This window comes from Garra rufa, chromosome 19, assembly GCF_049309525.1.
Source record: "Garra rufa chromosome 19, GarRuf1.0, whole genome shotgun sequence".
Classification (NCBI taxonomy): Eukaryota; Metazoa; Chordata; class Actinopteri; order Cypriniformes; family Cyprinidae; genus Garra; species Garra rufa.
In genome coordinates this window covers 42,320,577-42,347,581 of record NC_133379.1, presented here as the reverse complement: position 1 = coordinate 42,347,581, position 27,005 = coordinate 42,320,577, and the positions used below count along the sequence as shown (strand labels likewise).

At 39.4% G+C, this 27,005-nt stretch overlaps 3 protein-coding genes across 4 annotated transcripts in view; 2 read left to right on the top strand and 1 right to left on the bottom strand.

Annotated features, from left to right (window-relative positions):
- The first annotated feature begins 252 nt into the window (after positions 1-252).
- zer1 (zyg-11 related, cell cycle regulator) lies at positions 253-6,962 on the top strand. The gene is made up of 6 exons (XM_073824975.1): positions 253-367; positions 475-590; positions 667-855; positions 2,631-2,728; positions 3,136-3,238; positions 5,639-6,962. Exons 1-6 carry the CDS (start codon positions 260-262, stop codon positions 5,694-5,696), a joined length of 672 nt encoding a protein of 223 aa, XP_073681076.1. The 5' UTR covers positions 253-259; the 3' UTR covers positions 5,697-6,962.
- Positions 6,963-7,843: 881 nt separating this feature from the next.
- Positions 7,844-10,768, bottom strand: LOC141293038 (uncharacterized). Its single transcript, XM_073825083.1, has 2 exons — positions 10,298-10,768; positions 7,844-10,126 (listed from the first exon to the last, which is right to left on the bottom strand). The coding sequence occupies exons 1-2, from the start codon at positions 10,405-10,407 to the stop codon at positions 8,209-8,211; spliced, it is 2,028 nt and encodes a 675-aa protein (XP_073681184.1). The 5' UTR covers positions 10,408-10,768; the 3' UTR covers positions 7,844-8,208.
- Positions 10,769-12,616: 1,848 nt separating this feature from the next.
- The window catches only part of LOC141292625 (homer protein homolog 1-like), a 21,298-nt gene continuing 6,909 nt past the window's right edge, over positions 12,617-27,005 (top strand). The window contains exons 1-6 of one of the 2 annotated variants that reach the window (XM_073824659.1): positions 12,617-13,160; positions 21,928-22,084; positions 24,198-24,329; positions 24,413-24,505; positions 24,602-24,634; positions 24,870-24,887. In XM_073824659.1, the coding sequence (XP_073680760.1) occupies positions 13,156-13,160; positions 21,928-22,084; positions 24,198-24,329; positions 24,413-24,505; positions 24,602-24,634; positions 24,870-24,887 (438 nt within the window). In that variant the 5' untranslated portion in view covers positions 12,617-13,155. The remainder of the gene's footprint in view (positions 13,161-21,927; positions 22,085-24,197; positions 24,330-24,412; positions 24,506-24,601; positions 24,635-24,869; positions 24,888-27,005) is intronic. The other variant, XM_073824660.1, reaches the window with a different exon arrangement.

Below are 27,005 nucleotides of genomic sequence, written 5' to 3'. Positions count from 1 at the left end.
TATAATTTTATTTCAAGTAATACTTTTTTTGTTTTTTAATTGAATTTTATTTTATTAGTTTCAGTTTTTAGTTCAGTTTTAGTAATTTCAAGTCATGAAAATATATATTTTTTAAATATTTTATGTGATCTCAAATTTATTTATTTATTTTTAAGTAATACATTTTTTTGTATCTGTTAATTTTTTTTAGTAATGAAAATGACTTTTTCTGGTTTTAGTCTGAGTTAACGGTGATGTATGTGTTCAGTGTGATCAGGTGATGGAGTTCTCGTGGAGCGCGCTGTGGAACATCACAGACGAGACGCCTGATAACTGTCAGATGTTTCTGGAGTGTAAAGGCATGAATCTCTTCCTGGATTGTCTGAAGGTCTCCGTCTCTTACGAACCATTTCACAGTATATACTGTATATGGCCGTTCCAAACAATGATTTTCATCAGAATCACCTCATCCGTTTGATTTCTGCTCTCCCGCAGGAGTTTCCCGATAAACAAGAGCTGCACCGTAACATGCTGGGGCTGCTGGGTAACGTGGCGGAGGTGAAGGCGCTGAGGCCGCAGCTGCTGACCAAACAGTTCATCACGGTGTTCAGGTGTGAAAGCGTTCTGTGCGCGTCATTGGCTCAGTGTTTGCCGTGTGAGTGTCTAACGCCGCGCCTCTGCTCGCAGTGAGCTGCTGGACAGTAAAGCGGACGGCATCGAGGTGTCCTACAACGCCTGCGGAGTCCTGTCACACATCATGTTCGACGGGCCGGAGGTCTGGACCATGGAGGAGCCCAAGAGGACACACGTCATGGACAAAATGTGGGAGGCCATCCAGAGCTGGGACGTCAACTCGCGACGCAACATCAACTACAGGTACGTCAGCGTTCAGCATCCACATTCAAACCCATCTAAAATCAAATATTGCATTTGAAATGTGCTATTTCAGCATGAAATCATACATTCTTTGCTAATAGGGTCATTCCAGCTGGAATCATCAAATGGTCCCCACCTGACCCCCTCAGATTTGTCTGAAAAAAATCTATGTGATGGGTAATATGCCCAATAGATCATATACAAAATTTCAGATCTCTACTGTGCGTACTTTAAAGTTTGTTTTTTACCCCGTTTTGGCGTCACAGTCTGAGTGACCATGTTCAGACTGAAATATCTCCAGAACTAGTTGTGCCAGGTCTATGAAATTTTCGGGGCTAAGAGTCCTAGTCCAGAACTGCATGAATTACAGCTCACAGCATTGTAACTGAATTTACACCTGAATGCTGGCCCTCTACTTCTCTTTGAAACTATTACTTTAAGGGTTTTCAGATGTCCATAGAAACCTCAATTTTCAATGTATAAGCATCAAACTTTGTAAATGTTGTGATATGTACCATGTCTTTCACATCCTTGGACATCAGACAATAGAGTCTTATGGATGTTGAGATATTGAGGTCCAAAAATTGAAAAAAAAAAAAACTCATTTACACCAATGTTCAGAGCAATATTTCCCATGAATGACACCAGGTGTGAACATGAAACTTTTTTTTTTTTTTTTTTTTGAAAGAGCATGTTCTTATTGATAAAATATCAAAAAATAGGATGGGGTTTTGCTTAATTTTTCTGTAATAATGTAAAAAAAAACCATTCTTGTGTGACATTCACAACTACTCTAGTACCAGCTATTTTGAACTCATATGCCTAAATTAATGCTATAATGCAGCATTCCATTGTGCTCGGGACTCTGGGAAATCCGACCTCGGGAAAGTGCAACGGAACGGCCGCTTAAGTTGGGGTTCCGAAACACACACTCGGGCCAGTTCAGTGCAGACCGAGTCGGTTGGAATTATCCATAGGCGTCCATATTTTTGCCAACTGTTACAATGGAACGCATTTACGACGGACGTCAGGAGAACTGACTCGGATTCACCGACTGCCGACATTCAGAATGCAACATTGCAACATATTTGTGTTGGTGTTATACATTATTAAAGTGACTCATGTCTGGAAGTACGTTTTTTGTATTTTGTATTTTTTGTATAAGTGGAACATTAATAAATTCTGTTAAAATGCCCATACCGAGTTGAATAGCAAAAGTGAACAATAGGATCAGTGACGAAACTCTGAGTTTTAAGAAAATCATTACAGAAAAATGAGGCAAAACCCCATCCTAATTTTTTGCTCTTTTAAAAAAAAAAGTTTCATGTTCACACCTGGTGTCATTCATGAGAAATATTGAACATTGGTGTAAATGAGTTTTTTTTTTCATTTTTGGACCTTAATGTCGCAACATCCATAAGACTCTATTGTCTGATGTCAAAGGATGTGAAAGACATGGTACATATCAGACCATTTACCAAGTTTGATGCTTATACATTGAAAATTGTGGTTTCTATGGACATCTGAAAACCCTTAAAGTAATAGTTTCAAAAAAAGTTGAAATTTTGTATATGATCTATTGGGCATATTACTCATCACATGGATTTTTTTCAGACAAATCTGAGGAGGTCAGGTGGGGAACTTTTCCAAAATTTGATGATTCCAGCTGGAATGACCCAATAGGCTTTCTTGAAACAAACACTCTGTTTATTCCTGTTTTGTGCTTCTGCTGGAAGAAAAGTCCCATTGAACTGATTCTACTTGTGTGTTTGCAGGTCGTTCGAGCCCATCCTGCGTCTCCTTCCTCAGAGCGGCGCTCCGGTCAGTCAGCACTGGGCCACATGGGCGCTTTTTAACCTGGTGTCAGTTTACCGTGAGTCATTAAAATCACCATCAACAAATACAACTGTGAGGAGTAAATGAAAGTAAACAAAAACAGGCTATATTAAACTAAAAAAGTGGGATAGTTCACCCAAAAATGACGATTCTTTCATTATTTGCTCTGCTTCATGTCGTTCTAAACCTGTATGAGTTTCTTTCTTCTGTTAAACACAAAATAAGATATTGTGGGTAAAAAATGTTTTCCATGCAATGAAAGTCAATATGGGCCATCAACTGTTACCTAACTTACCCTTTAACTTTCATTTCTGAGTTTAATATAGTTTGTTTTTCATTGCGAGCGGTCTGAGGCTCTTTGCGATGGCAAACACATTGTTAATGTTGAATTCAGCTCAAATGGGCTTCATTCTCTCTCTGTTTCTCTGTGTTCTGGTTCTATAGCGAGTAAATACTGCCCTCTGTTGATAAAGGAGGGCGGCGTCATTCTGCTGCAGAAAGTTCTAGAGCTGGAGTCCTCTCATCAGGAGACCAAGGACATGGCAAGGTAACAACACACACAGACACACACACACACACACACACACACACACACACACACACACACACACACACACACACACACACACACACACACACACACACACACACACAGTCTCCAGAATCATTTTAATCTGTTCAACTAGATCATGATTCCATGATGATTCTTTTAATCTTTAGAGGAAGAAACTCCTCCAGCCAGTAACTGATATAAACTATAAACTGAACGAACATACTAGATCAGAAGCTTGACATATGTAATAATAGTCAGAAAAATTACTTCTTAAAATTTTGTTTTGTATCATATTTGATCAGTTTCAATTTGAATTGAACTCGAATTTATTGTCATTGTTATGAAATAACAATATAACGTCAGAGCAACCAAAAATACAAAAAAAGTGCAGTAGAAAAATCTATGAAGTGCATCTTTTGATACAACCTTGTCAGAGACATCAAAAACCATTCAGACTGTTTCAGTCTGATCTAGTGAGAATATACTGTATAGAAACAGCTTAGTTTTATTCAGAGACTCAAACTGAGCGAAAACATGAATTTACTGCAGATGCTGATATTTATATGATTAAATTCTGCTGCTTGTAATGTAAATCAATCAGATCTTTATAACAGTAGAGTAGATACTGATATAAAATGATGTAGAAATCAGTGGTTGCTCTGTGTCTCAGATGAGATTGAAATGATCCAAACATATAATGCAATGCAATCCATTAGGGGTGTGACGATATCTCGAGATATTCCGATGTGTCCCGCGAGATCGGACTGGTCTGGCGAGAACGTGACGAAATCATGGCAAAACATTTTGCGTTGTTTACATTAGAGCTGCATGACTAATAGTTAAAATATCACAATCTCTATTCAAACAGCCACGCGATCTTATTCTTGAATGACAAGGATTCAGCGATGTCTATTACAACTGAATCACGCTCCACTGACGCTTACCATGTGAAAGTTATTGAAGACATTCACATCTGCATTCTTACTGCTGCTGTTCCAGAAAGCAACACAGTCTTTTTAACCACATAATCATCATTATTTCTTTGTTACAGACATTTAAATGACATAAGTACTGTGGTGATAGCTTATAGTTTGGGTGTAAACACTTATTGTCTACAGCAGCGATCAGAACTAAAGTATCTTCTAACACGTGTGTAGTGTCCTCTTCCGCTAATAGGTGCCGACAACCGCACGTTTAAAAAAGTATTTGTCATTGAATTATACATTCAAGAGATTCCAATAGTGAAACAAGTCTTTATTAATTGAGACACTGGCTCCTTCATTTGTATTTATTTTTTGTTCAAATATAGACCTAAGCGATGAACATTCTGTCAGAACCACTAGTAAATTACGTCATTTTGTTTAGATTTCTAATCCTTTTTTTCTTCAGAATGGAGATCTCCAATTTATAAAAGAAAATAGTTTTTCAGTTTATCCAGAATCATGCAGCGTTAGTTTACATGTTTATTACTGCGTATAATTCATTAAAATAGAAGTTTCATTTCATAAAGTACAAGTTCATATCAAAATGCACCTACAGTTTTTTTGCATTTTGTGTTTTTGTTGAATAAAATGCTATTTTCCCCTATATATTTCATCATTGAGGATTTCTTTAAAAAAGTTAAAAAATCTTGTCTCGTCTCGTTCTCGTGAGATAAGTGTCTCGTCACACCCCTACGGTCCAATGATGATCGAGAGATGAACAAATAAACGTTCTTCAAAAGCTGTGAGATGTTTTGGAGACTTGGGAAGATCATTCCTCCACTGAGGAACAGTGAAAGTAAAGCTTTTGGAAACAAACACTCCTTTAAAGATCCTGATGATTTAAGATAAAAAAAAAAAACAGATTCATGGAGAATCAAGTAAAGCCAAGCCATCTTCTGGAGATATGACTACAGTTATTCTGATGTTCACTTAAGAATCAGTCAAGATTTGACAGCAAAAACAGCTGAAGCTGGATGTTTTTACTGGACAAAAAACTCTAAACTATCAATCAGACGACAGGATCCTGTGATGTGTTTAACAGCAAAGATTGATTGTGTTGATCATTTAGACGCTTTAGAAATGTTTTATCATATGATGCAGTAGCTATAGGATTAAAGTTTTGCTAAAGCACACATTATCATTAAGAAACATGGCAAATTGTCATTATTACAGTGATGAGGAAATATAGAGTGGGATGAGTTCTCATAACCCAGTGCGTCATGAATTTGATTCTGATTCGTGAGTCGTTTGAGCAGTTCATTCGAAAGAGTCACATCATGCTGAAAGTCAGAGTTTTGCTGATCTCATGTCATGTAGTCATTCAGTTTTAAACACAGAGAAGCAGTGCTGGATTGATCTGATGTTGTGTGTGTGTGTGTGTGTGTGTGTGTGTGTGTGTGTGTGTGTGCAGTAAAGTGATGGAGCAGTGCGAGAACTTCAAGGAGGATCCGATGGACACCAGCAGGTAAAGGTGATCCGGACACCAGCGCCAGACGTCTATCTGCGTGATGTTCCTCACTGACACTGACGGCACAGAAACACGTTTGTGTTCATGAGGAGGAAGTTACGCTGCTCTCCTTCAACACACGTCTGTCACGTCACACTACAGTGAGCTCACGAGTGTGTGTGTGTGTGTGTGTGTGTGTGAGAGAGAGAGAGAGAGAGAGAGTATGTGTGTGTCGGGCTTGTTTCTGTGTTGCACATGGACAGCAGTGAGAGCTGCGTTATTCTAGGGGTGTTTTTCTTTGTTTTTCTTTGTATATGTGCCCGAGCAAGTGTGTGTGTGTATATAAATATATATATATGTGTGTGTGTGTGTGTGTGTGTGTGAGGACGTTCTGCTCGTGTCTTTATAAGGAACAACCTTGATTATTTGTGTGGAGGCAGAGAGATGGACATATAAGCTTGACTAAATCTTCTCAAGGGTCCTAAAGCCTGTGACGGATCAAACGCTGGAGATGACCCTGAGAGAAGCGTTTGGGAAGGAAGTTCTCGTCTGGATGTTTTAATGGCGTCACTGTAAACACTCCCGGTTGGAAATCTCTGGAGGTCCCGGCGGAGAATTCAATCACACATCTGTCATTAAAGCCATTATCTTTTGGGGAGCTCATCATTTTTCTTATGTTGTATTTTTAATCATATTCACCTTTTATTTGCAATCTCGTTACGAACGTGATCGACTGGCAGCGGAATCAGCGTTTGGCGTGTGTGTTTATCTCCAGGAACAATGATGATGATGATGATTGATTTATCAGACGTGTTTTATCTGCGTTTCCAAGCAGGTTTGTGCTGTTGAACGTGGCGCTTGTTTTTCTACACGATTCTGAACTGCAATAAAACCATGATGTACTGAAGTAAGATGTCCACACAACACTGGCTGTAAAGAGAGATTAATAATAATAATAATAATAATAATAATAGTTGTCCAACACTCTGTTCCAGTCGTCTGGCTGCTGTCGTTATTTCCTACAGACGCTGATGATTGTCATTATGTTTTATTAGTTCATCAGCTCTGTTTTTATATATGTGAGTATCTTTACATTCTGAATTTAAACACAGACTTCTGGTGTTGGAACAGTTTTAGATATTTGAATATCTGTGGTTTGTCTGCTGTTGGAAGATCAAGATTTTTTGTTTGTTTTTGTAAAAGAGGCCTGTTGTTTAGAGATTTAACAGTTCTCTTTTAGGATGTTTCTTGAACTCCATTATAAAATCATTAAATATTACGAAACTAAGATATCAGCAAAAGTGACTTCACTTAAGAATTTATTTCTTTTATGCTTGTTTTTTATTTATTTTGCAAATAAGAGTTTTATAGGGAGTTTCTGGTCTCTTTGAAACACATTTTAACTTGTTTTTCTTATTTGCAAATGTATTTTAAAGGCTTAAACGTTTTTACTAGCATAATCTTTGTGGAAAAATATTAGATAAAACTTTTTCCTTATTTGTATGACGGCATTTGTTTAAAAACAAATTCATGACGTCTTGGTTCATGTCTGGATCTCTGTAATGTGAAGATGGTAAAACCGGATCAGAACTGAATCAGAAGCGGATCCGGACTCTAGAGCATCAGGTTCTGTATGGACCGCAGGTAAGAATTTATTATTTACTCACGTGATTAATACAGAGAAGATATTGCCTGTTTATCTCGTATGCAGAGGCCTATCTCATATGTCTGCAGTATTAGCATTTTTTACATTGTGTAAATGAGAACAGAAGCCTGTCAAATCCCTTCTACAGCTGTGTCAGGTTCGCGCGCGTATTCCGATTAAAAAGGGCGCGAATTGCTGAGGTAAAACACTTTGCGACAAATAATATCATTAATTTTCCCAAAGGTTATAGGATCAATTAATAATTATTGTCATACATCCATGTAGGAAGACGTGCATATCACATCTTTTGTTCAGTCGTAGAAATCTTTCTCAAGTGTAATCCCCCACCTGAAATACGTAGTTCTTGTCTCATCTGTCGGATTAATATCGCAATGTCACAAGATCAAGACAAGAACTTAAGAAAAGTGTACTTCAGAAAATAGATGTAATCTTTTTGATTGTTGGTTGATGCTTGCGTTTAGGTTTCTAATGAAGAAAACAGACAGTTCAGCACATTCACCATGTTAACAGTAAATAATTTATATTTTATTCATTGTATTCACAAATGTTTACACGTGTTTGTGCCTGATTATTTTTAAATAAAGTACACAGAAAAACTGTACATCATTTAAGCACAGGTTATTATACATTATTATTTTTTAAAATAATTTACTTGTTTTCAGCTGTGGAGGTGAGTTGTAATCCTTACACGCGCACAAACTGTGCATTAGTCTCCTTAGGCTTCGACAGTCATATACTGTACAGGACATACCTACCATATTCCATTCGAATATCTCAGATTCATCACGACAGACACGCCTGATAATGTTCAGCTCATTTTCTGTTTTTCTGAAGGAAAACGGATCACTCATTGCCAAGCCGGAAAATGTTAGTCTGACTTGTTCAAGGCAGCTGGAGCATCAACAGCGTCAGGAAGCTCTCCGGAGATCGAACGGTCCTGATTACTGACGGATGAGGCGTCAGAGCTTGTGTTCTCTTTCTCCTTCTCACCATCGCTTGTTTCTTTCTCGTCCTCAGTCTGGACGGGCAGCAGCGGGGTCAGATCCAGGAAGGGTTTGTGCTGTGGAATTAAGGGTCTGATTGTGTTTTGAGGTTCCCCTGGTGCTGGAGAGCTTTTATCATTTACTGACTTTGGTTTTGTCTTTAGCTCATCTGTGCGCGTTGAAGCTCTGACGACCGCCGGCAAGTTGTCCTCCCACGCCGGACAATCCTCGCTTATTTCAACCGGTAAAAACTCATCTGAAAAGTCCGTGTCGTCAACCGACGATGGATGATCGCTCGCCTGGCGTTCCGTCTTAATCTTTTGTTCGTCTTTGAAAGTGACCCGAGGCGTCCTGACGACTTCGATCTTTTCCTCTTCCTCCAGCTGCCCAAAGTCAACGGGTTCACAGGGCGATGAAGATGCACTGTTTCTGAAGAAATCTGTGATCTCTTCCTGCTCCTCTGCTCGATGTTGCTCTTCTTCTTTGCGGTGAACCGCGTATCCGCCGAGTCTGAACGGGTCGTGCCGTTCTTCGGGGCGTATCTCGGGAACGACGGCTAGAGTCTCGACCTTGAGCACAAACTTCTCCAGATACCCTCTGTCCTCGGAGTCGGACTGTTGACTGTGGAAGGATTTCTCGGAGCTCACGCTCTCGACGTCATCCTCCTGTTTCATCCTGGTGCCGACGGCGTCCGCGTACAGGTCTGAGTAGAGAAACGCCAAGGCTTTGGGCTCCTCCAGCAAGTTGGGGTCAATGATTTTCGGAGGACCTTCGGGAAGGTATATGGGAGTGAGGACCGACTCCTCCGTTCCAAACAAGGCGCTGCCGCTTTCCTTCAGAGAGGTTTTGGAAAACTCTCTTTCCTTTTCGCCAGCACTCGCAGCGGCAGGTGGCTCACTCCCTCCGCCGTAAAACACGTCGTCCAAGTGTTCGCCAGAAATGTCAAGCATACTCACGGCTGAGGAGACTCCAGAAAGTTCTGATCCTGGTTCCACTTCAGGACAAATTGGTTTATCAGCTTCTTCTGTGACCTTGTCCTCCGTTTCTTGTTGGGTTTCTTCAATGGATGCCACTTCTATTGGTGCTTGATGGTCAAGGAGCGTGAACTTCTCAAAGTAGTCTTCGCTGGTCTGTCCTCTTCGGGACACTTGAACAGGTGGGAACGAGATCTGGACGACCGGCTCTGGTATCACTGAAACAGCAGTCTCAGTGTAAATGTCCAGCTCAGGTTCATCTGGGATCTCTGGAGATTTGACAGCAGGTGTCTCCTCAAGGTAATACAAGTTATCTTCCAGACCTTTGCTCTCCTCTTCATCCACGGTGGAGAATTTAGGCGGAGCGATGATGTTTAGTATCTCAGATCCTTCAGAAACGAGACTGAACAAACGCTGATGCTTTTCTTCCTTTAGATCAGCTGTTTTGTGTTCTTCCGTTCCTTCTTCTGGTGTCACGTTCGGCAAGGACACTTCCACCATGGCGGGTCTCTCTGCTTCGGCCAGGATCTCGTGACTCGGGAGACTTTTGGATTTCTCTGATTTTGGCTTCCTCTTCCTTCTGCTCATCAGTTCCTCATCCATAATGAACACGATCTTGCCGGCCGTTCCGGAGCCGCAGCAGCTGTATCCGGGTTCGGAGGCCGGCGCGTTGAACTCTGAGGCCCAGGGTGTGGAGCAGCGGCTGGAAGCGGTTTCCCAAACGATCCCGCTGTCCTCGCTCTGGACCGTCACCATTGAGAAAAAAGGATCCATCATCAGGCAGTGGAGCTTGGGCTTGACCGCACCATCCTGGACGACCTCTCTCAAGCTGCAGGATATTTAACAATGAGCACTTCTTTAGTAACAAGCCGTGATCTAAGTTTGGAAACATCATGCTAATAGCAGCGATAGTCGTGCATTTCAAGATTATAACGAAATAGCTGAGGATAGACATCGCTGATCTCCTCTAATCTCTTCAATGTGTGTTTAAGGTTCTCACCTGTTGCTCAAATCCTCCAGCTCGTCGTTCAGCTGTTCTTCTTCCGCCAGCGTGTCATCCAGCAGTGCTGTCATCTGGCTCTCCGGATCCATTATTTCCATCGTTTCCATTTTCTCTTGCAGGTTGCATTAATCAGAGGCGCTTTGCAGGCGAACGGCTCGCTCTCTTCATGTCATTTCAGCTGTGGGAACTTTCTCTGGCTCAGCATTATCTGTAAATAGCCTGACGCAGAGTCCCGTTTTCAGCCTCCGCTTGCTGCAAAGCTGCAGAACGCAGTGAGGCGCGGCGCATCTACTCGCAGGTGTCACTCATCCTCAAAAGGTGAAATTTTAATTGTGGTTTAAGATGTATCAGCCCATCCTGGTCACAGCAAGGCTGTCCAGAGTTTAAGTTTGCGATCCTGGTTCACATTCTGAAAGCAGGGATTGGGTTTTTTGCATCGCCCTGCCAAACCTAAAAATACTTCAGAGATACGTGAGCTTCTCAGAGGCGCTGCAGGTCAAGACAAGTTGAAGGAAAACAGACTAGATGTTTATTATGGGCTGCGTTAAACTACACAAGTCAAATATTCACCCAGAGACCAATCGGAATGAAACGGGGCGAGGATCTGAGGCATCGGTGGCGTCACTCTGAGATCCGCTTGCTTCTGAAAATCTGTTTTCGGGTGTTGAGTTGCAGCAGTAAATCAGTTTAACATTCTATGGCTGTTTTCTACCTTTACATCTCACATTTTCCCAACAAAGAGATTCACGTGCGAGCCCTTTTTTAATGTGAAAAATTTAAAAAAAAGACATTCTCAGTTCTAAAAAATGTAGAGAGGTCCCAAGTTCAAATCCCGGACGAGCCCCCACTTTATGTTGCGACCTTCCCTCTGATGAATTTTAAAAGGAAAGGTTTTGTAACAAGAACAAAAGGAGTGAACACTGCTTAAATCTTAAAACAAACACATAAACTGAATCAAGTAACGTTTGAAGTAAGTATTTACCATTACAGACAACAATTAATAAAGAGGATTATAAAAAAGAGATCTCTGTATAAATAGCTGAAAATGTTTGAGACAGGTAGTGTGTAGATCACAGAAGCTTTTAAAAAAATCTTTAAACTTTTACTTTTACAAACTGATAGTGTTTTGTATGAGGAGAGGGTGAAAGAACACTAAGAAAATCAATTAAAACCTGTTGAAAGTCTAAAATATGTAGCGCAAATCTCTGATAGAGCGAAAAGCAGATGCAGCTCAGGGTTTGAGTCTGATTCTGCAGTGAGTCCCACATTCAGTGAATCACCTGCTGATGCCCATCACTGCAGTTATGACTGTAACTCAAGATCAGACTGAAATCAGACACTTAAACATCCTCAGAGTGCACAAGTGTGAGTTTCAGAAAGAGAGAGTGTAGTGCAGAGTGTGAGTTGGTGCACTAAGCAGCTAATTGCTCTTCATTACCAGACCCAGGTGTTTTGTTTTTGTAATTTAGTATAATTCCGCCTAATTACTATTTACATCAAATCAGGTTCATATACACTACTGTTCAAAAGTTTGGGGTCAGTACATTTTTATTGTTTCTGTCTCTCTTTTTTTTTTTAAGAAATAAAAACTTTTATTCACCAAGGATGTATTAAGTTAATAATTAAACGTTTATTAAAAGTTAATAATAAATAATTTACATTGTTATAAAAAAATTATATTTTGAATAAACACTGTACGTTTTAAACTTGTTATTCATGAAAGAATCCTGGAAAAAAAAAATCACAGGTTCCAAACAATATTTGGCAGCACAACTGTTGATATTATCCAATATTGATCATTTTATTAATAAATCAGCATATTAGAATGATTTCTGAAGGATCATGTGACACTTAAGTCTGGAGTAACAGCTGATAAAAATTCAGCTTTTCATCACAGGAATAAATTCTATTTTAAAGTATGTTCAAATAAAAAACATTACTTTATATTGTATAAACAATTTGCAATATTACTGTTTTTTTTCTGTATTTTTAATCAAATAAATGCAGCCTTGATGAGCAGAAGAGACTTCTTTAAAGACTATTACAAGACCCCAAACTTTTGAACGCTAGTGTAAATTGCGAGAACAGTATAGTCTGATAAATGAGTCAAGCTCTGTCTCTTTATCACTGAGCTGGTTGATAATGATGACGGAAATCAATGGATTTCAGATGAATGGACGCATTAATTGTGTGTTGCAGTGAAGAGGCGCTCGTGTCCGCTAGACGGCGCCGCGCGTGACCGACACTCTCGATCGCGTTTACGGTTTCACCGCGTGACTGTCGGTGTGTCAACAGACGCTGCCTGTCTCTGCAGCAAAGCTGTTCGGCTGAGACACACGACCCGTGAAATCTGATGGAAGCGGTCTCGAAGCAGCCGGAAGTGACGGCACACGTGTACTGTCCGTGATGTCAGAGTTCGGAGAGTGACGCGAGTGCGTGATGACGCGGAGATGATAAACGAGCTGACAGACAGCAGGAGGGAGAGACAGATGTGAGAGGAGCGGACGTGTTGATCAACTAAATCCTCGGTCGGATCGCGCTGAAATCCTCTGATCGCCGCGGGAGGAGGATGCTGATGATCCGGCGAGTCTCTGATGGATGAGCGCGGAGGACTCGATATTATTCAGCATCATTGTGCGTCCGAATCTGGAGCTCCAGCGATGGCTGCATGTGTGTGTTAGTCTGGAGGATCATCTGCTCGGATATTACTCGTCTTCTTCTTCTTCTTCTTCATCTTCATCATCATCATGAACAGCGGCGTTCAGCATCCGAGCGTCATGTCGGACTGAATCTCATTCGCCAGATTCATCAGCATCAACACGAGCATATTAGCAGCAGATCTGTGAGCCAGCAAAATGGGGTATGTTACCATGATCTTACTGTGTTTACTCATCATTCATCACTGCACGCTTCTGCTGTTTCTCATATTCATGTTTTCATTGAGCATCATGGGGTTCAGATCACTGTGCCACGGACCCTCAAGTCCTGGAGGAGTTAGTGAAGGTGTATGTGGTTGGTTTCAGTTTTAGAAGACATTGAAGTGGCATGAGAAGACCATTGAGTGAGTGTAGTGTGTGGTTTGCAGGGATGAGGTCCGTCAGTCTTATATTACTGTATGTGGGGTTGTTTTCCCTCCAGTTTTCCAGCCTCTTTCCAAAGCGGGGCAGCGTTCCAGAGGCAGGGCCAAAAATAGCCGCCGTATCTGAAGTGTGCTTCTCTAAAACGGTTGAGCCGGACGTAACGAACCCCTGAAAACCAGCTGTCAGATGATATTGTGCTGCTGCGCAGCCATTGGCTGAGGCTGAGATGATGTCATCACTCCGTGTGATGTCACCGTGAGGTCACCGAAGGTGTTTCTGCACGGTTCACTTCAGTCGAGGGTCTCGATCCGTGTGTGTGATTCAGGAGCTGCTGGTGTGTTTATCAGCTGAACCAGATTCAGATAAAATAGCTGAGACTTTAAGTTAACGTTTCAATGATTTCACAACACTGTCATCCATTTAAGTGTTTTTCAGCCAAAGAGTGCTGAAAATGTGCTCATCCTCAGGCCATCCCAGATGTAGGTGAGTTTGTTTCTTCATCAGATGTGGATAAATGTGTCATTCCATCACTGTCTCACCAATGGGTCCTCTGCAGTGAATGGGTGCCGTCTGAATCAGGAGAGAAATCTGCACAGATATTATTGTGATGTTTTTATCAGCTGTTTGGACTCTCATTCTGACGGCACCCATTCACTGCAGAACATCCATTGGTGAGCAAGTGATGAAATGACAAATAAAATCAAAGTATTTTGGCTTAACTTTGTCTGTTAGATGATAAAATTTTGATAAAATACTCAAAACAATGAGTCAAAGGAATATCTTACCCAAGATTAGAAAATGTGCTTATCCTTTGGCCATCCAGGATTAGGATGAGTTTCTTCATCAGATTTGTATAAATGTGTCATTTCATCACTGTCTCACCAGTGGATCCACTGCAGTGAATGGGTGCCGTCAGAATGAGAGTCCAAACAGCTGATAAAAACATCACAATAATCCACAGCACTCCAGTCCATCAGTTAACATCTGGAGAAGACAAAAGCTGAAATAAACTATCATTAAGACATTTATAACTGAAATATGAGTTCATAATAACAGTTCCTCCAGTTAAAAAAATCAAAATCCAGACACATATTTGTTCAGAGCTGTTTTGGCTTGTAAACGGTGCTTGATCTGTGCTTGATTTCTCTCCTGATTCAGACCAGACCACTTTTTCACTGGAGGAAGTGTTATTATGGATTATGGACTTCAGAAACTTTAAATCTGTTATTATAATGGAACAAACTCGTCTATATCTTGGATGGTCTGAGGATGAGCACATATTCAGCAAAATCTAATTTCTGCATGAAATGGTCTCTTAACGAAAGCTGCCAAAACAATAATATTTAAAGAGCTGGGTCAAGCAAATAAACTAAAAATGATCTTGCTCTGCTCCAGGTTGTTTTCTAGTCTAGCTTTAAAATAAAGCTGGGATATTGTAAGCTCTGTGATGGAAAAATGCTCTGCTAAACACATAAATGTTGTCCATTGACAGCTGCTGGTAGATTGTGGAAATAACAGACTAAAACTATCACTGCTGTTCGTCATTTAATCAAATGCATCGATCAGATGCTGATCATCTCTGAATGAACAAACATTATCTGATGATTCTGTTTATTGATATTACACTTAAATACACAGAATATTCCTTAAAGGAGTAGTTCACTCCAAGTACAAACATTTATAGATACTCACCCCCTTGTCATCCAAGATGTTTATGTCTTTCTTTCTTCATTTATAAAGGAGTTGTTTTTTGAGAGAAACATTTCAGGAGTGTTCTCCATATAGTGGACTTCTATGGTGCCCTGAGTTTGAACTTCCAAAATGCAGATTAAATGCAGCTTCACAGGACTCTAAACGATCCCAGCCGAGGAAGAAGGGTCTTATCTAGTGAAACGACAGGTTATTTTAAAAAAAAAATTGACAATTTATACACTTTTTAACCTTATTTTCTCATCTTGTCTAGCTCTGCCTGAACTCTGTGTATTCCAGTTCAATACAGTTAGGGTATGTGGAAAAATTCCCATCTCATTTTCTCCTCCAACTTTAAAATCATCCTCCATCGCTGCAGAAGTACCGACCCAGTGTTTACAAAGTGAACATGCAAAGAAGATCAAACATCCTTTACAAAATAGGTAAAACAGCGATGTAGGACGATTTTGAAGTTGGAGGAGAAAATGAGATGGGAGTTTTTAGACATACCCTAACTGTCTTGAACCGGAATACACAGAGTTGAAGCAGAGCTAGACAAGACCAGCATGTGTGGTTAAAAAGTGTATAAATATTAATTTATTTAAGAAAATAACTGATTGTTTTGCTAGATAAGACTCTTCTTCCTCGACTGGGGTCGTTTAGAGTCCTTTGAAGCTGCATTTAAACTGCATTTTGGAAGTTCAAACTCATGGACACCATAGAAGTCCACTATATGGAGAAAAATCCTGGTATGTTTTCCTCAAGAAACATAATTACTTTACGACTGAAGAAAGAAAGATATGAACATCTTGGATGACAAAGGGGGTGAGTATCAAGGCCGTAACCAGGCTCTAAAAATGAGTGAGGTCTGAAGTAAGGTGTTAAGAATTGTGCTATAATAACACCCACAAATGCACTACATATAGCCTAAACTTCAAAATAGACAGACATGTAGATGATTGAGGTATAAGGTAACAGGTAAAGGTAAGGTAGCAGTTCCAAAATAGCTTTTGTTAATAAGTTGGTATGTGACGAGACCACAGTCATTTAGAAATGCATTACAAAAACACAGTGAAAATAAAGTGGCATTTCGAGGGTTAAGGTTTGTTACCGTGGTAAATTTGCGCGTGTAGTTGAAGAGTGTGCGCAACGAGCACAGACTGACAGGACTGGAAAGTTAGTTTTTTTTTAGGTGAGGGAATTTTTATTTTATAACAAGTTATAAAAATAACGTTAGAATAATGACACTGACATAAAACTTGACAACGTCTCATTTGACCGTAGAAACTGAAAGAGGAAAAAGCGTCTTTCTCAGCTACTGATCGAAGAGTCAACCGCTTTCACGCACGTCTTTCAAAATAATAGTCTAGCATCAGAAAAAACAGAATTACGTTTGTTGTTTCTTTGACTGCACACTCCGCGACCCACTCCAAACGTTTTAGCGACACACCAGTTGAGAAACACTGCTTTAATTAATGTTTTTTGATGACTTAAGGTTAACTAAAGAGCACGAGATGTCTTCCTGCTGGTCAGTAGCGTTAACATTATTTGGCACAGTAGCCCATTTCATTCTGTAACAAACAGATTTGTATTATGCTATTGTTTTTGATAGTGTTATACATTTCTTTCAGATATTAACGATGATCACTGCATTTGTTTTGCCGATTGTGGTATCTTCCTGTCAGCAATTAAGTTACAGATTGTCTATAAGCATTTTTATGAATGTATAATGTTGCCAGATATTGCTACAAAAAACAAGCAATTACAAAAAGAAAGAAAAAGATATCCGAAATAAGTTCAAAGCTTGTGTTTTGTAAATAAGATTAATATATTACTAACACTAACGTTCAACTTTCCACTTTATAAACGTCCCAAAATGAGTTTTTTTGAGGAAGTAAAAGTGTGCACAATCTCCTGTGAGGGCTAGGTTTAGGTGTAGGGTAGGGTTAGGGCGATAGAAAATACGGTTTGTACAGTATAAAAACCATTACGCCTATGGAATGTCCCCATAAAACATGTAAACCCAACATGTGTGTGTGTGTGTGTGTGTGTGTGTGTGTGTGTGTGTGTGTGTGTGTGTGTGTGTGTGTGTGTGATGGTGTGGTGCTGGCGTGTGATTGGTGGGCTGGTGACTGCACTGTGAGCAGATGGACCGGCTCACCCTTGGCCTGTGTGTGTGTTCATTAACACAATGTGAGGTTGTGTGTGTGTGTGTGTGTGTGTGTGTGTGAGAGAGAACTGCTGATGTAAAGCCTCATCAGCCGGTTTGACTTTTATCTGTGTGTGATTGTGAACAGAGACTCACACACGTGTTTCAACAATGGTTCAGTGTGTTGTAGTCAAATTCAGTATCAGTCGTGTGTGTGATTAGAGCTGATTTCCTCCTGTGGACACACACACACACACACACACACACACACACACACGTGTCTCAGTGAGTGTGATAGTGTGTGTTCTGACACTCAGCTCAGTTCAGTCTGTTATAATCTGAGTGGTGTTGACAGTAAACACACATCTGTGTGTCCGTCTCCAGCCTCATGTGCAGCCCAGTGTTTGATAAATCAGTCTGAATATTCACTATTACTCAACTCAACTGTCAGCTTGATCATATCTGATGGATTGATTCATTTGCTCCTGAATTGTGTCTTTCATCATCATTTACTCTCTCTCATGTCATTCAGAACCTGTTTGACTTTCTTTCTTCTGCTGAATATAAAAGTAGTTATTTTGATGAGTGTGTGTCACCAAACAGTTGATGGTCACCACTGTATCGAAGCCACTGAATAAAAAAAAAAAAAAAGGTTATTGCAACTCACACTTTTTTTCACAGAATTGTGATGCAAATTCGCAATTCTGAGAAATAAAGTCAGAACTGCGAGATATAAACTCATAATTCTGTGAACATATCAGTCTTATATCAAAGTCAGAATTGTGAGTTTATATTCAAGGGGCTATATGTAACTTTCTGAAATTTAAACTCGTGACTGACACCTGTGGCCAAAAACGGAACTGCTCTTCCTTTCTGCTGGCTCTGGCAGCGCTCGCTCGTACGTACACGCTTCACTAGTCATCCGCTGCAAAGAAGTCAACATTATGTTTACAGAGGTAAGAACAGTCAAATAAATAGTTTCTCAAACAATATAAGTTTGTTTGCAATATATATATGACTAGCGGTGGTGGCAGAGTGACCTGAAATGTTTAACACGAACGCGCTTGACGTCACATCCGCAGACGGCGCGCCAAAAATCCGACCCGACGGAAAATAGGAAAAATGGGATACAGGCTTATAGGTGCACCCACTGTGAGCTGACAAGGTGTCAGGATGCTCATCAGGAGATGTTTGAGTCATAAATGGGCAAATAAAAAGACTATTGTTACGTTTATTTTGGGGAAAAAGTTACATATAGCCCCTTTAAAAAAAAAAAGTCAGAATTGTGAGATAAAAGTTGCAATTACCTTTTTTATTTTGGTCCCACTTTACATTAGTTGGCCTTAACCACTATGTACTTATATTTAAATTAATAATTTAGTACAATGTACTTATTGTGTACATGCATGTTTTTACATTGTACTTATATTTAAAAAAAAAACTATATGTAATTACATTTGTAATTAATTTCTGTAATTACCACTATTGACCCGTCCCCTACTCCCTAACCCACCCAGACCACCAAACCTGTCCCTAACCTTACCTATATCCCACCTTAAGTGTTTTGCAATGCAATATGACCACATTATTAACTACATTGTACTTATTTTTTTATTGTAAGTACATAATAGTTAAGGCTAGGGGTGTGAACCTACAGTGGTCTTACGGTTCGGTTCAATTACGATTATCATGTCATCGATTCGGTTCAATACAATATCTCGATGCATCACGATGCATTGACGATGCACTGCATACTAATTTTTCAATTTTACTTCAAATTTATTTTTCTTTTCTATTTCACAATGACGTTGAAATGCGTTTTTATTTGATTCGATTTTTTTAACTGTGCATCCTATCCAGTCTTTTTCAATCAATATCCCACATACAGTAATGTGTAATTTTGATGAGGAAGAGTAAGAGGTGAAAGAGGAAGAGGAGGAGAAGAAGGAGGACAATGACGACAATGTGGAAAAGACAAAAGAAGGGCAAGGGCAAGAAGTGAAGCAGTCTCATATATTTTAGTTGATGAGTGCCAGGGTTGGATCAGGCATGCAAGAGGATTTGACCCCTGCTGCCTGGCCAGGGCTAATTTAGCCTGTGATGCGAGGTTCTTTGGCCTGTCCCAGACCAAACACATGTTGGGCAGAATGATTATTTTTGTTGTTGTGTGTTGTTTTGTACTGTACTCTACAGTACATTAAATTAAGGAATAAAACATACTCATTTTTCAATTTTACTTCAAATATATACAATTGTGTTAATAAATACAAACAGTCAGATATATGAACTGAAACTTTAATCTTACCTTCTCAAAGAAAAAACACTTCTTGAATGCATCAAACAAAACTAAAGTCTGGGCACAGAAGACAACAGCAACATTTAGAACAAATACACAAAAGTAAATACCTGGGCTTTGGTTTCGTTCTAGAGTTCCGGCATAATCTTTTCTGAAAAGTGTGAGCGTGAGGGAAGCTTATATCGCGGCTCCAGTGTATTGAACAGGTGGCCGGGGTTTTCCACCACAGAAAAGGGCCGTATATCTTTTGCTATAAAAGCTGCCTATAGTCATTTTAAACGCGAAAACTAAACCAAATACGATTTCAACCGAGAGGTACCGCTCAGATCTTATTTAATTGAAACGAGGGAATAGAGTCCTGCACGAGCCCAACCTGAGACTCTCAGACCCGAGCCCCGTTCTTGTCCAACAATTTATCAGAACAGAGTTCGTGTTGCAGCCATTAAAATAGTTCAGTTTTGGATTCTAAAGGCAAAGTGGCTAGATTTCGTTTTGTTTCCTTTTTAAGTTAATTTAGAAATATGTTTGGAACATTTTATGTTTGTTAAATTCAAGCTTTTGTCTTTTTAACCTAACCTAACGAACAAGCGGCCAACGGCAATGAGTTGAGCATGTTTGATAAATTTAGCCTTCTCAGATCAACACGACTTGCATTAAATAAAATCTATAGACATAAAACACTTGATGCATTTCAGAATATTAATTTAAACGTTTAACCTAGATAAATGTGCGCGGTTAGTCGCATATCCAATTGTTTTTGCGGAGAGTGAAAGCGAAAGCGAAAGCGGGCTTTGCAGCTGACATGGAAGCTCAAACGCGATCACTTGCATTTTTTCTTAATAACAGTGGAAACCTAAAATACACCATTTTTGTTGATAAAAGTAAGGCATAAAAAGGCATCATTCAAAACTGCAAAAGGTCTATTATTATTATTTATGTGCGCACTCACAATATCAGCAAAACATTATATTTGTGTAAAACGGTGCTGAGCCAGATAGACGCGCTCAGTGCTTTTAGCCAGTCTTTTCAACCAAATAAAAATAATGTTTCAGTCCTTTAAATGAATTACTAACAAAAAAAGACATTTGTTAAATGCACACTCATGTTTGTTAGTCCGTTAAATGCACCGGTGTGTAAAGAAAGTGGCAATAATCCTTTCAGTTAAAATCTGAAGACTTATTTTATTCATGTGGAGTACTCCCCTCGTTAGCCCAACCCCCCCCTCCCGGAAAATCATACAAGCCCCCTGGGTCGCGTTTTCTGGCACTGGACTGAGTCCACTCCGTTATAACCGGTTATGGTCTATTACTGAACCGATACCGAATCGTCCTTGTCTGCATCGCGATGCATCGTAAAAACGATTAATTTTGACACCCCTAGTTAAGGCCATAATTTTTATTCAGTGGCGGAAATGGGCTTCCATACCATTGACTGACAGTATGGAAATAATACTATAGAAGTCACTGGGGACCAGCAAAAGTTTGGTGAAACACATTCATCAACAGAAGAAAGAGACTTGAGGATGAGAAAATGATGAGAGAATAAACAGCTGTTTTTGCTTTAATAATCTTAAAAAACGGCAGCTATACAGTTTGAACCAAAGTATTTATTAATATATTATTTATTCCACTTTAAAACCGATCAAAATAATTAAAGAATGGACCGTTCATGATCATAATAGTTGTTGATGTGTGTTTGTGAACCGTCATGTTCTGCTGATGGAGCTCAGTCTAATTAATCTGTTAGATTAGTCGATACAAAAATCATCATTCTGTCATCGTTGACTCGTCCTCGTGTCATTCCAATCCTGACTTTCTTCAAAATATCTTGTATTAAATTCCACAGAGCAGGTTTGGAGTAAATAAATGATGACAGAATGATGTTTTTGGATGGACTAGAGGTTTAAAGTTGTGGTTTGACGTGATGGAGTCTGTCCTCTTCTCTGCTAATGTGATTAATCAGAGGATGATGAGTGTGTGTTAAATAAGAGCTTCATTACCGCCGTCAGACGCTGGAGACCCACATTCAGCTCATTCACACTCGTCTGTCTCTCTCTGTGCTTCATCTCCAGAGCAGTGTGTGTGTGACCTCTGACCTCTGTGACTGTGATTAACTGTGATTGTTGTCTCGTGACGGTTCAGATAAGATGTTCTGAACACAGAGGAACAAGGAAGCCGGGGTCGCTTTGCATGCTGGGATTTCCGTGCGTGTGGCGATCAGCCGGATGAGCGTGCGTCGCTCTTACAGAGACGCAGATTAACTCTAGTCCCGGACTAAAGCGACGCGTTAATAGTTATTCTGCCCGGAAAATCCTCCGTAATCCAGCACGAGTCCTAATCTGATCTGATGGGGGATTGTGGGTAGCTGTGCTTTCCCATCATGCACTGCAGCTGTGTGTCTGTGTTTCCTGCAGAGAGCAGCCCATCTTCAGCACCAGAGCGCACGTCTTCCAGATCGACCCCAACACCAAAAAGAACTGGGTTCCCACCAGCAAACACGCCGTCACCGTGTCCTACTTCTACGACAGCACTCGCAACGTCTACCGCATCATCAGCCTCGACGGGTCAAAGGTCAGAGCACGACCCCGCTGACCTCACATATGTGACCCCGGACCACTACACCAGACATAACGGGACATTTCTTGACACTGAAATCTGAGTAAATAAGTTGTCCATTGGTGTATGGTTAGTCAGGATAGGACAACATTTGGCTGAGACACAACTATTGGAAAATCTGGAATCTGAGGGTGAAAAAAAATCAAAATATTGAGGGAAAACGCCTTTAAAGTTGTCCAAATGAAGTTACTGATCAGAAATTAGGTTTTGATATATTTACTGTAGGAAACGTACAAGATATCTTCATGGAACATGAAATTAATATCCTTAATAATATTTGGCCTAAAAAAAAGGATAATTTTGACCCATACAATGTATTTTTGGCTATTTGGCTACAAAATCATCACTTACTTATTCATGTCCTTCCAAACATGTCTCATGAACAAAAAGCACGTTTTAAAGAAGGTGTGTAACCAAACAAGTCCTGGTAGCCCTTGACTTGACAACAAGCAATTATTATTATTATTTTCTATTTTTACTGCATTTATTAATTACTGTTAGGGTTAGCTAATAAAATAGTTTATTGTTTGTTAATGTTAGTGCATTATTTTAACAAATACTATTGATTTTACAAATATGTACTTAAAAAAATGATGTTTGAAAGTTGTAAAAGTTATTAGGGTACATTTTACAAGAACAATACTATTTCAGTTTTATGCAGTGTGTTTTTTTCTGTGTTCACTTCTTTGTAATTATTTGAAAAAATGTGCTAGAAATTGAAGAGTGAAAATTGTTTCACCCCCAAATTCTTTTGTAGTTAACAAACAAAACATTGCTGTAAAGTGTTAACCGGTAATTAAACAACATATTCATGAGATTCTGGTGTTTTAAGATTATATATTTATTATAATCTAAAAAAGTTGCGTATCTTCTTGAGCATTTTTCACATTTTCCAGGGGCCTCATTTATAAAACTTTCTTACGCACTGATTTGATCTTAGAGTGTTCGTACGATCAAATCCACGTCAAAGTACATATTTATAAAAACCGTCTTTGACGTGGAAAAGTACTTATCTCCACGTCAGATTCCAGCTTGGCGTACGACCGTTTCCTTGTGCTAATGCCTGGTATTGCAGATAGTTCAGCCTCACTATAATTTGATTTCTTGCGCTTCTTTTTACTTGCCATTGTCACAGAGTTTTTGCTTTAGGAATGAGCTCATTTTATATGTCAATTAATTAAGCAGGGGCGTTTCGACGGCGGAACATTCAGCTGCACACAATTCCACGATCATTTGTGATTTATAACCGAATGACTGGCGTACATATGGATTTCGTGGTACGTTCGTTTTCTCTAAATCGCTCTTACGATCAAATCAGAAAAGTTCTTAGATAAAATCAAGGATGGTTTCTACGCAAGTCTTTATAAATGAGGCCCCAGGACAAATACTTAAACATCCTTAAACCAAGAATCATTTACCAGAGATGCAAAATGAACATGAGTCTCGTTTTCTGAGAAGCTGATCAAATGTAAGTCAGTTTATGCTTTAAAACAAGAAAAATATCTGTCAGTAGAGAATTAAACATGTTTCTCTTTGAATTATTTGTATTTTTCAGAGTCCATTGGCAGATATTTGTCACCCTGGACCACAAAACCAGTCATAAGGGTACATTTTTTAGGCTGATATAAGCTTTCTATTGATGTCTGGTTTGTTAGGATAGGACAATATTTGGCTGAGATACAACAATCTGAGGGTGCAATTGAGAAATCACCTTTACAGTTCAAATGAAGTTCTTAGCAATGCATATTACTAAACAAAAATTAAGTTTTAAATATTTAAGGTAGGAAACTTGCAAAATATCTTCATGGAACATGATCTTAATATCCTAGTGATTTTGTCATAAAAGCCATATAATGTACTGTTGGCTATTGCTACAAATATAGCTGCGCTACTTAAGACTGGTTTAGTGCTCCAGGGTCACATTTGATCTTGTTTTGATCCTAAACTCACTTTAATTTTGGTGAATTTCTTTGTGTCCCCATTTGTTCCTTAAATTTTCTCCTCAGCACCTCCAGTAGTCCTGTGTGGTATTTTGAGCTTGATCTGGTGTGTGTTGTGTTTTGCGTAGGCCATCATCAACAGCACCATCACCCCGAACATGACCTTCACCAAAACCTCTCACAAGTTCGGTCAGTGGGCGGACAGTCGGGCCAACACCGTCTACGGCCTGGGCTTCTCCTCCGAGGCTCATCTCAGCAAAGTGAGTCCGGACCAGAGATCCAGCTTCTCCCAGATTATCATCCACGTCTCCTGACGCATCTGTGTCGTTTTATCCGTCTGCAGTTTGCTGAGAAGTTTGCGGAGTTCAAAGAAGCGGCGCGATTAGCGAAGGAGAAATCTCAGGAGAAGATGGAGTTAACCAGCACCCCCTCACAGGTATAAACCACTCGAAACCGCCACAGACCAGATCAGATTCATGTGTGCGATTCTGTTGACAAACTATTGACATCTTCACTCACGTTGTCTCTCGAGCGCAAACCCGTCTCGTGTTTCCCGCGCTTGAAGGTAAGGAGAAACAAAGATGATATGACCCTCAGAACATCCTTAAATCCTCCAAACCCAACCTGAGACCCACAGTCCAGTTAAACCACCGTACCGTACCGGATCCAGCAGCCAAACCTGTTCTTCCCAAACGCCCTTCGATCCTAACATTCACCCCTCAGTGATTCTCCCTCCTGCAGTATTGATGATTATATTGTCATTTCTCTCATGATGTTGTTTAATTTCCTGAAACACACAGATCCGGACGTCAGTGAAGGTAAGACTGAACCAGACCATCTTGAGCTTTCAGCCCAAACTCTACTTGCTGTGTTTCTCCACTCTGTTCATCAATATTAGATTGGTTTGTGTGATTGATGTGAAGCTCTTCTGCTCATCTGTAAGTTTTCATCACAACCAAACGATCCTGCAGATACGTTCACACCAGAGCTGGCACATCATCCTGGCACAATGCTTCATATTTACTCAGAAAAAAGAAAGTTATGCTTATTACGTGTGTTTTTGACATTCACATTTTCCCCTCAATTCTCACTTGCTAGCAGTGTTAGGGGTAACGCAAGTTCTGTAATAATGTTACTTTTTTCCAAGTAACTAGTAAAGTAACGCATTACTTTTTAATTGACAAGAAAATATCAGAGTTACTTTTTCAAATAAGTAACGCCAGTTTCTTTCCCCTCATTTATTGATTAAAAGCTCTCCTGTCCTCATGTTGAGAGAAATTGTGAGTAAGATGTTACTTTAGTTCTAGAATAAATGTGAACATGCATTAATTCATCTCACTCACTAAAAAAACTGATCCAGTGTTCTTCAAAATGAATATAAACACTGAAATTCAACACAAACCTGCAATAATTAAATATGTTCAATAATACAAATATCCTTTATGTATTTAATCTCATTTTATTAACCGATGTCTTTGCTGCCGACCTTCGATGATCCAATTCATCCATACTAATAAGCAAAAATGGCTCAAGATAATCGAACATTTGTTTTCCTTTTTTTATTTCTGAAGAGTTGACATTTGTTCTTCTGTGGTCTACTGTACAGACGGAGATTTACTTTTCTCTAATCCTGAGGCTTTTGGTGTGAAAATGACAAAATTAGAACTTTTTATATTAAAAACAAGCCCTGCCCAGATTTAAAAAGTAACGCAAATGTAACGTAACGCATTACTTTCCATAAAAAGTAACTAAGTAACGGAATTAGTTTTTAGGGAGTAACTCAATATTGTAATGCGTTACTTTTGAAAGTAACTTTCCCCAACACTGGTCGCTAGTGTAATACAAATAGTGTTTAATTCATTAACAAAAACTAGCATGAAAACTTGTGATTTTACCAATGAAAAAAGACTAGTGTGTGTTTTTAAAAAAGAATCAATCAATCAATGTTTGTTTATTAAGCACATTTCAAAGCAACTGAGATTAACCACAATGCTGTACAATAGAATAATAACTAGAGAAAAACACAATGCCAAAAAATCCAAAACAAAAAAATGCCTGTGGTTGCCAGATGTCAAGTTTAAATGAAAAACTCAATTTTCTTCACCAAAAAAGAGGAAAATAATCTTGAGTTTTAATGCATGCGGGTTGCCAGATGTCAATAGTTTTAATCCCCTAATCAGAGCTTTTGTCTTAAAAGGACACATTTTATGTGTTTTACTTGTATCTTCTCAACCTGGCAACCATTTTTCACAGCATAGAGCAGGGATTCTCAACTCTGGTCCGCAAGATCCATTTACCTGCAGAGTTTAGCTCCAATGTTGATTAAACTCACCTGCCTCTAACTTTCTAGTGATCCTAAAGATCTTGATGAACTTCTGCAGGTGTGTTTGAATAGGGTTAGAGCTGAACTCTGCAGGAAGTTGAGAACTCCTGATTTGTAGAAAGTGTTTATATTTATGATAATATAATACAAGAAGAAAGTCCTGTGTACCTAGGATGGCCTGAGGGTGAGTAAATCATGGGGTCATTTTCTAGGGATGCACCGAAAATTTTTGGCCGAAAGCAGATTACTGAACACGGTTTTTCATGTTTTTCCCCATGTATTTTGCCAAATTTTTTTCACCATTGCATAAATTAAATGGCTAAAATGTGCTTTTTACAGTTTTGCCTTGCTTTTCAAAGAAAAAAAATCAATTACAAAACAACATTTTAAAAGTATTTATTTAACACTGAACATTTTTCTAGTAGACATTATAGCCTACCAACAAAGCACAATTTAACTTAAAATTAATAAGTTAGTAAAATAATATTCTTTGGCAATTTTTAAGACCTCCTTCTTGAATCAGGCATGTGTTTCTAATGTACAAATAAATATGTTTGGAGCAGAAGCCCGATGTGTGTTTTCCAGCAGTGATGTGGCTGTGATCAGGTTGAGT